The 10,763-nt window shown below is 27.2% G+C and overlaps 1 protein-coding gene across 1 annotated transcript; it reads left to right on the top strand.

Moving 5' to 3' along the window:
- The first annotated feature begins 303 nt into the window (after positions 1-303).
- On the top strand, positions 304-9,956 carry LOC100201724 (iron-sulfur cluster assembly 1 homolog, mitochondrial). The gene is made up of 4 exons (XM_065800818.1): positions 304-463; positions 7,880-7,933; positions 9,463-9,568; positions 9,655-9,956. The coding sequence occupies exons 1-4, from the start codon at positions 380-382 to the stop codon at positions 9,801-9,803; spliced, it is 393 nt and encodes a 130-aa protein (XP_065656890.1). The 5' UTR covers positions 304-379; the 3' UTR covers positions 9,804-9,956.
- Positions 9,957-10,763: the final 807 nt, after the last annotated feature.

The raw sequence follows: 10,763 nt of genomic DNA, 5'->3' as shown, positions 1-10,763 counted from the left end.
AGAACTAAAAATTATTCAAAGTTCTGAAATCACTTGCACTCAAAGAACTTAGTGAAGACGTATATGATGACATTATATAGTATTCTCTTATTGTTTTCGTACTGGAACGTGTAGTTATTAACTCAGAAAATACCGGAACGTTAGCCAAAATTTGCCGCTCCGGCGTTCCGAAACATTTTTAACGTGGAACACTTTTAACAACCAAAACGGCGTTCACTTTTCGCTGAAAGACAAAAAAACGATAACACCTCAATTTACTTGTCTATTTATAAAATTCTTAATTTGTACGCATGCGCCAAAAAAGTAAACAAGAAGCAATTGACCAGTTTAAACGAAATCGACACTCAATTTCAGAAATTATGTTTGGACAACAACAAACATGGCCTTGAAGTCAGCAGCGACAGCCACTGTTCGAGCAGTAAAACCTGGAAGTTTTAAATCCCGAAAAGCAGCTATAACACTGGTAATTATCAGTTATAATAAATATGTCTAATTATATCTGTATTATTTTTTATATCTTATATAAATTAATCAATATAATTTTTTTTTTTAGTTTTATTATAATAAGTCTGTTTACTGCTATTTAAAATCACCTTAAAAATAGTTCAAATCACTTTTTTTTTTCTTCATAAATATATTTTTTCTTTTAATGGTTTTTCAACTTGATTCCTTGATCCCCTCCTGTCAAACAATTTGAATTTATTTGTCAGTTTGATATACATTTTTATCCCGTTGCAAGTGATAGACTTGTCCGCTTCTTTTTTTTCTGGTTTTTAAGTGATAATTAATTGCATTTCTTGTAAAAAAAACCTTTTACTTCGTTGTTTTTACACAAAAAAAGCATTATTTATAGTAGTCAAATAGTATTATGTATAAATGTAACATGTAAAAGTTATGGTTCATCTTTGTAAACAACAAAGTTATGTAACTTATGTATTTAGAATGATTATGTAAATAGTATAAGTTAATCATGTTAACTGAAAGTTTAATGTAAGCAACTTTTTTTATTTAAAACTTATTTTAATGAATTAATAAAATAAGTTAAATATGAACTTAAAAATCTTAGTAACTAGTTAAATACCAAAAAAGTTTTGCAAATAAAGTTAAATAATTATAATGAATGAATATTTACTTTTTTGAAAAAGATATTGCTAGATAAAAATTTTAATCAAAGTATTATTAGGAGTAACTCCATGTCACAACAACCAGGCCATGCAACCCTATGTCTTTGGATTTTCTTTATATTTTTACCATAGTTAGTACATTATAAAATAAGATAAATCCCAAAATTTCAAGGTCTAATCCCCAACGGTTTGTGAATAATGGTTGCTTTAATTTTGGCTTCTATTATTGTTTCGGTCATTTTCCGCCATTTTTAAATTTACATTTCTCCTTATAAAACCAAGTCTTTAAACATGTGAGTTCTAAAAATAAGTGACTTAGTTAATCTCAAGGTGAGGAATTTGAATATATAAAAAAAAAAAATCATATTATAATTAAATAGTACCTCAATATCAATTATAAATGTTAAAATAATAGACACCTGCCCCAGTAAAATTTTAAGGTGTGCGGTAAATTTTTTAAGCTTAAAATTTCAAATTAGATCATTGTATGTTAGAAGAACATTATGTGAAAAAATCATTTCTGCCATATAAATAGTTTAAAAATTAAATGAAAAATATTACAAAAAAAGCAAATATAGTATATTTCTCTTATCGTAGTATTCAAAATAAATAAAATTGATGCATACTTGAATTGATATACAGTTTTTTATAATATATCCATTAAAAAATTATTGATTTACAAATATATACTTATTAACTTTGTAAAAATCTTTTTTTGAAAGTTCATATTTGTCTGATATTATTGTTGGTGCACTTATTAATGTTATTACATTGGTGATAGGTATCCAACGATAATCATTCCTTTTCAGCCATAAAAACTGTTCAGATGGACCGTGTGGATGCATAAACTTTATTTTTATATTATTATATTCTTCATTTTTTTCTTTGACTACTGCAATCCACCAAAACGAGTTATATGTACCTGCGTAATATTCGTACTTCTGCATTAGCTCAAAATTTATTAAACTTAAATTTTGGTTACTTGATTTTTTAGTTATATTAATAGTTTTTGGATTTATATCGTTACTAGTTTTTTTAAATAACGTAGATGTTTTCGAAACTGGTATGCAATGGTGAAATCCTCGAGTTCCTGGTATTGTTTTTCCCTTCTCAAATCGTTTATTTTGTGTAGCTCTAACATTAACCTTAGTTTCTTTATCAATTTTAAAGAACTTTATTGTGAGCATTTTTTGGAGTGCAAAATTCAAACATCGCATCGATTGTTAGTATTTGATTTTTCTTTAGAAGTTGCAAACTTTCTCTTGCTATTGTTCGTTTTACTGTACCGCCTATTGCATCGCAAAAAGATTTGCCGTGACTGGTTGCAAAAAATATCCATTCAGCTTCCAATAAAAAATCTTCTGAGTGATGGCATAGATTTAGAAAATTTTTATAATTTTTATACTGTCCTCCACATCGATCAGAAAAGGTATACAATTTGAAAATTAAACACACTTATAATTGAAAACAAACCTTTTTCATTAAATGTTTATAAGTTATATCCCATTTCATTGCATATAAAAGAAGAACTGCATTTTGATGATAAACGCATACGCACACTGAGTGAGCACCTGAGGCTCCAACACTTACACACCACTTAGGACGCAGACTGCAAAATTTAGAAATTCCAAGATTAATCCCTGGATTTATAACTTTAAATTGGCTGTACAATTCTTTCAGATTACACAATAGCAATCGTTTTTGTACTTGTATTCTGTTATTTTTTCCTTTTCCAACACTTACATAATCTTTTTTATCAGACAATGTTTGTGAGTATTCATCATCTTCATAAAAACTTTGAACAATGGAGGCAACATTAAGTGGAACACTTTTTCCAATTTTGTCCAATGGGAGTAAAAGTATGCCACTCTCATGTTTCATACAACGTGCTGTTTGAATAGCATTCACACTAACTTCAAAGTAGTTAGAAGCATAGTTTCTAGACCAAGATTCAGGAGTTAAAGTGAGAATTTTCAATTTATTTTTATAGTCAGAAGCATTTATCTTTTCTTTCATCAATAGTGTCAGTTTATCCAGATCAGATGCTTTATTTTGATCTGTTTTCGCAGAAGACGCAGTAGAATTATCTATAAAATGGGAATTACTTATTCCATAATGGGCTGCTAAATCTTCACCAATCTTTTTTATTGATTTTTTATATTTTTTCATTGCAGATGCAACACGTTGATGTAAAGCAACAGAATGTAAACTAATAGGAGATTTTCCTAAAACTTCCAGGGATAAATTAATATGATTAAATGGTTCATCTTCTTCTGTCAATATTTCATCTACTTTATTTTCACTAGGGTGTTCTACTGATAAAACTGCCTTTGACTAACAGCTAGCACATAACTTCCACCCAGGTAAAACTCTTAATCCTAATGACTCAAAGTGTCTAGCCAACATTAAAATTTACCTAAAAAAAAAAAAGGATATTTAAGATACGTGTTGTATACTTTTACAGATAGTATTCATATATTTGAAATCAAATTACCTTTTATTTTTTTTATGCACTTTATAAACATCACAACAATTGCCATTTTTCTTTTCAAATCTTTTTTCAAAGTAGTGAAAATGGCGATTACAAATGCTGAATAGTTCTTCACAAGCACGCAACTCAGATCTCCATAAAATATTTGACGAATATCAGTGTCTAGGTAATGTAGTAAAAAATCTCTTTATTTCTAGAATATGAGGTTTTATGGCATTCTGACTTCAAAACTTTACCAATATCACATGAAATCATTTTGATAATGAATTAAAAAATGTTATACTTGCAAATTTAAAAATGCACAAGTACTAATTACATTATTTATATTGGATTAGTTGCAACATTTAAACTAGATGAATATGTCTGATTCAGCAATTAAACTTTGATAATTTGGAAAGACAAGGAAACAGGAAAACAAAAGGAAATAAAAAAATACATTAAAAAAACTTTCATAATTTAAGAAACACTTCTATTTAGATAGGAATTATCATTTTTCCTAAATTACCATGGCAATATATATACATTTATAGTACAAAAGTAAAATATTTACAAAACTATATATTTGGCAGAAATGATTTTTTCACACAATGTTCTTCTAACATACAATGATCTAATTTGAAATTTTAAGCTTAAAAAATTTACTGCACACCTTAAAATTTTACTGGGGCAGGTGTCTATTATTTTAACACTTATAATTGATATTAAGGTACTTTTTTAATTATAAAATGAATTTTTTATTTATATATTCAAATTCCTCACCTTGAGATTAACTAAGTCACTTATTTTTAGAATTCACATGTTTAAAGACTTGGTTTTATATGGAGAAATGTAAATTTAAAAATGGCGGAAAATGACCGAAACAATAATAGTAGCCAAAATTAAAACAACCATTACTCACGAACCGTTGGGGATTAGACCTTGAAATTTTGGGATTTATCTTATTTTATAATGTACTAACTATGGTAAAAATATAAAGAAAATCCAAGGACATAGGGTTGCATTTTTTAAAAAAATTGGTTGTTTTGACGTGGAATTACTCTTAGATGAAAACCTAACTTAGAGTTGTCACGGTAATAATTTATTAAATTACAAATGTTACCGACTCCCTATTTATCTAAGACATCTTTTTGAAGAAAAAATTTGGCTTTATGCTTTGTTTTAATATCATCTTTACTAATGCTGTTTATTGTATTTGGCTTCACAATAAACACCCTTCAGGTTAAGTAACAATTACTATTTTACTATTAGTATCTACTATTACCATTTATTATTCAATGAAAATTTATTATTATAATTAATTTTTTTATACTAATGAAGAGTTCAAAGCACTTAAAAGTTTTAAATATTTTGATTTTATAAAAATTTAAAGGAGCCTTAATTATAACATGAAATTAATGTATAAAATCATTTTTTGTGACATTAATGTATGTTAAATTTTTTTTTTTTAATTATGCCATATATATATTTTTAATTATGCCATAAGTTTTTTTAGAAAACCAAATACCAGTTCAATTAGAAAATTTTTTCTTAAAAGTATATGTTGATGTTCATTTGCTATATATTTAATGGATGATATCAGATAAAAAAATGCGTTGAGTAATCTTATGTCAATTTATCAAGATCATACCACCGTTTATATTTTAAACATTGCTGTTTTTTTACTTAAAACGATTAAATATGAATTTGTTGTAACTTTGTGTCTGAAACGCTTGATAATTTTTTTTTAATATAGGTTCAACTTTATCATCAAATATACATTACACTTAAATGTTATACATGCAAGTACATTGATATTGCAAAAGTCATTGATATTATAAAATCTGCTGATCCTTCTGATGTTGCAGTTTATTGGTTTATTTCGAGTCTTCATTGTTTTTCTAAAATTATAGAATAATTTATGTATAATAGATTTTATTCTTTTTTTTATGTAAATAATATACATTAGAATAAACAATTTATATTCAAATCCGGCTATAGCTATTTCTCCACTTTCAGCCGTTCCACTGGTTATGCAATTACTCACATATGTTCTCACGATTACTCACGATTTTAAAGCTTTTGATGAAGAAAATTAAATCCATAAATACACCCTTGGTGTATTTATTGATTTAGTTAAAATTTTTGATACATTCAATCATCAAATCTTTCTCTCTAATCTCAAAATTTATGGTATTAAAAAATTAATAATAAGTGAGCAAACAGTGAAGTGAAGAAAGAAGTGTAGTGGAGAAACTGCATTGGTATATTTAAAGATAAAATATCAAAAAATTATTGGTATAATGTAAAAAGCAGTTATATGTGTTCAAAAACCATGTATTTTCCCATTATTCACTGCTACTAAGTTTATGTATGAAATTATCTGGTGCTTGTATGAAATTATCTGGTGCTTGTATGAAATTATCTGGTGCTTGTATGAAATTATCTGGTGCTTGTATAAAATTATCTGGTGCTTGTATGAAATTATCCTATAGCCTAAGTAAACACATACTTTTTATTCGTCATTGAAAGATCCTATAGCCTAAGTAAACACATACTTTTTATTTGTCATTGAAAGACAAGTGTTTAATGCATTTACTAAATGCAAGACCAAATTCCAATGCAGTTTTGTTTACTTTAAATTTTGGCACCTACATTTTGTCTGCTGCGCACTCTAATTTTTGATACATCTTCCCTTTCCAGCAAAGGAAATGTTGATAACCCAATAACTGGTACTTTTATACTAACTTGTACAAACAACCTTGATCGTCACTGGTTTGATTCTTTTTTTTTTGCTCCATCTTTTAATCCAATCATAGTTTCTAAATAATATAATTTTTGCACATTTTATTATAACAATCAATCTCCTATTTAGTTAAGTTAGTTTTGTCAAACGTTTGATGAAGGATCCCAGTTCAGGCATGATATCAAGAAAGTTACTAATAAAAGCAATACCTTCTGCCATCTTCCTTTTAATGAAATTATAAAATTATAGAAAAAAGATCTAGCACTTAATTGTTTATTTTTCTTTAGGAATGATTTTATCCATTCAACACCAGGTATATTTCCTGTAAATCGCCTAATAAAGATTCCTTTATAGTCTCACAGACTTAATAATACTGCGTAAATTATAGCAGTCAACTGGGCATCTGAAAAAAGACAAATTACAACATTGTTTTCAATGTTATAATTTGTCTCTTCAATTTATTATATCCCTTTTAGTTTATTTTTTATTTTTTAAAGAGGAATTTCTTACTTCATTTAAACATTAGTTTTATAGGTATATGTTAGGAAACCATGACTACAGCATGTTTATATGTTCTTGGCATAATGTCTATTTATATATATGACTTTTTATTAGTATGCAATCCTTAAATCAATTTCAATCCTAAAAACAGAAATTTAAAATTAAATCATTAATATTATTTCTAGACAACATTTTCTGGAAAATAAATCAAAAAAATCAATTAAATACATTTTTTGTTCTGGACCAAGTCACCCCTTAATTTTTTATTAAAAGTTTAATAAATATACTCTATAAATATAAACTATTATGCAATACTTAATAACTAAACTTAAAACAAACAAACATTTTATGGTTTTTATAAGTGTTCTTTTTTAATAACTGAAGTTTTTATTTTATTGGTAAAATAAAATAAAAACTTACCACCATGCAATGTAAGTTCTATTTACTGCTATATTCCATACAAACCATGTTTTTAATTTAAAACTTCCTTAAAATGCATAGATTTTGGTTTCTTAGATAATTCATGTTTGAAATTTTACACATCTTAGAGCAACTAGGTTTTTTTTAATATTATTTTCAAGAAGGCTTTTATTATTTTGTTCAGTTTTTGTGTCACTGTTCTTTTAATTGAGCAGCATTTGCAAGTTTATCTCCATCAAAAATTTAATAAGTAACAATAATTTTACTTAAATAATTATTTTTTGAAATAAATTAATTTTTTTTGTCTTTATGGCTTTGTTAAATGCTGCCATAATTCTCTCTCTCTCTCTCTTGGTCTTATTTATAATGTTAAATCCACTTTTTCATTACATGTATTTATAATTCAAAAATAATTTCCTTAGAATTCAATATTTATAAATATTAATTTTATTTTATGAGTTTTTTTTTAATTTTAATAAATGCTGATCTAACCTAATATACTTAATTGGATAACTTTTTTTATTTTTCTTGAGATTTTAAATTCTTAAGTTCAAAATAAATCTTCCACCTTCAAAACTAAAAAAGCTCAACAGGCCTAAATGTTTTTTATTAAATTTTTAGACAAGTTCAGCAGTACAAAGAGTTAAAGAATTATTAAAGGAAAAACCAACTTCTGTAAGTTTTTGTTGTTTTCATTGTTATAATGTGTTTCCTCAAAGTTTTGAATGCAGTCTTCCTTTTTTTATGTTGTTGGTTAAAACTTGTCCTAGGCAATAACTGAGTGAGACCCCTGGGTCTTTTTTGCAATGCCTTAAGTTTCTTTCCCAACCAAGCTCCATTTAAATTCCAAAACATTAAATATTTATTTTTTTTCATATTAATTTTTCAACAAAAAGTCTAGATAAACTAAAGCAAAATACTCCTACAAAAGGAGCTCTTAAGCAACTAAATATTCCTTCTGAGCAACTAAATAATATTTTGGAGCAAATAAATATTCCTTCTGAACAACTAAATAATACTTCTGGGCAATTAAATATTCCTTCTGACCAACTAAATAGTCCTCCTAAGTAAATAAAATATTAAAAGTTATATATTTTTTATGATACTAAGTTAGTTTCTTTCTCTGAATTGAAAATGTTATTGGCATATGTGACACATTCATTGTACTGCTCACATTTCGTTGTTCGTCTATTGACAGTTACTCACCAAAATTTGGTGGGTAACTGTAAGTTTGGTTGATATATGTGCGTCCAAAAGCCATTTCGGACGCACACTTGTAGTGTAACAGTTGTTTGAGTAAGTTGTTGCATTGTTACTTGACAAACTGAAAGTAAAACTTGCGGAAAAAAGCCACATTTGCAGAAAAAGAAAAATCCTGTTTTACCAAGACAATGCACTGTCTTACTCCTCAGCAATTGCCATGGCAAAAATCCGCTAATTAAGATTTGAACTGCTTGACCGTCCTTCTTACTTATCAGATCTAGCCTTAAGCGATTTCCTTTTGTTCCCTCATCTAAAAATTGCGCTCAAAGGACTGAGATTTTCGTCAAATGAAGATCACCTCGGTGAACAATTATTTAACAGAAAAAAAGGCTGAGTTCTATTTGGGCGGGTTACAAAAATATAGAGAATATGTTGAAAAATAAAAAAAAAATTCATCGAAATTATTTGTATCTTTTTAGTTCAGAAACTTTTCAGACCACCCTCGAATTTAAAAAAAAACGTTAACAACTTATAACTTTACATTAAATAATTATAACAACTTATATGACTAAAAATAATAAATATAAGCTAATTAATTTTGTTGATAAACTATTTTTATTAACAATATTGTTGGTAAATAACGTTACTGTATAAAAATTAAAATGCAAATGTACGCCTCATTGATAAATATTTCTAATAATATTTTAGTTAGAAACTAGAAAGTATTTTCTGCTGAAAATCAACTTGACTCCTTGAATACAGAACTCGAGTTGTTTTTGTTGTTTCTTTTTTTCTTTTTCAATTCTTTTTCAAAAAAACTACATTTTTGATCACTTGCGTGTTTAAAGTTCATAAGATTACCAAGTTCATCATTAAAAGTTCATCATAAAGTTCATAAGATTACCAAGTTCATCATTAGTTATGATAAAGATAAAACGTTATATTCGCAATAAAGTTGTTTTAAAGTTTTGTTTCAATATATTCGTGGTGATTATTTTCAGGTAGGACTTCGTATAGGTGTCAGGGAAAGAGGGTGCAACGGCTTGTCTTATACGTTAGAATATGCTACGGAGAAAAATAAGTTCGATGAAGTCGTGAAACAGGATGGTGTGTAATTTTGTTATGGACTTTTTATTTTTAATGGAGTTGTATTTTTTATTTAAATTAATTAAAATGTACATAATTCTTTTTAGATGTGCAAATAATGATAGATTCAAAAGCTCTTATGTCTCTTATTGGAACAGAGATGGACTATTCTCAAAGTTTTTTGGCAAGCGAGTTTGTTTTTAACAACCCAAATATAAAAGGGACGTGTGGATGCGGAGAAAGCTTTCATATATAATATGCACAACGTTGTATAAAATCTAGAAAATAATTTATTCTCCTTGTTTGCTATAAAATAGTCTTTTTGAAGAAATCTTCTATATTTTGTAATATTTAAAAATAAACGTGTTTATTTAAAATTTACTTTTAAGATTAAAGAAAACTAAGACAACTTATTGTTTTTTATCATTGTTTTATATGTAAATACTTAACGATTTTTATTTGTAAAATTTATTAATCTTTATAAAATGTCTTTCTTTAAATAAATTTTTTTTATTTTTATCTGAGTTTTCTGGAATTAACTTCTGTATAAGGATGCGATGGTATGTAATTTTAAATGCGTTGAAAATCGGCCACCCTGTTGTGGAAATAATTTGCTTGAAAAAAATATCCTCCAATAAACGGTGTGTATTTCCGAAACCACCAAAATTAAATTTTGTTTTGCATGATTAAAAATAAGGGTGAGATTTTACATTAAAAGTTCGAAACTGTTATAAAAATATAAAATATATTTTAGCTACCAAGGAATCATGGACACCATTTTACCAAAACTCCAAGTGGGGATAAGGGTAGTAACGTAAAAAAAAGGCTCATAATAACGTAAAATAATTCCAAGGCCGATTTTAAGAAGTCCTAGTTACCGAGGAACATCAATTCTTTGTACAGCTCGACCTCTTTGATAGCCATAATTCGACTGATTTGAAAAAAAACTTAATTTCAAGTTTGGTTTCTTTATCAAGTGTGTTTTTAATTATTAATTTACTTGATAAAGCCATAGCCGATGACACCGGGCGGAAGGTAGGGGGAGGGAGAATGTGCCCCCTGCTCCTTCCTCCCGGTAACATTTTTTGGAAGGCCATAGAAGTACCTCATTTTATACCGCTTTTAGATTTTCCTTCTTAGATACAAATCCTCCGTCTACTCATGTAAACTTTGGCTGCAGTTGCTCTTAAACAATTATATCTAATAATAAACCACC

The sequence above is a fragment of the Hydra vulgaris genome, chromosome 07 (assembly GCF_038396675.1).
Source record: "Hydra vulgaris chromosome 07, alternate assembly HydraT2T_AEP".
In the NCBI taxonomy this organism is placed as follows: Eukaryota; Metazoa; Cnidaria; class Hydrozoa; order Anthoathecata; family Hydridae; genus Hydra; species Hydra vulgaris.
This window is presented reverse-complemented; position numbering and strand designations above follow the sequence as displayed.

Coding starts and splice junctions, on each gene's coding strand:
- LOC100201724 (XM_065800818.1), top strand. CDS start 380: ATGGCCTTGAAGTCAGCAGCGACAGCCACTGTTCGAGCAGTAAAACCT. Junction 7,934..9,462: donor TAAAGGAAAAACCAACTTCT/GTAAGTTTTTGT, acceptor GATTATTTTCAG/GTAGGACTTCGTATAGGTGT. Junction 9,569..9,654: donor TGAAGTCGTGAAACAGGATG/GTGTGTAATTTT, acceptor AATTCTTTTTAG/ATGTGCAAATAATGATAGAT.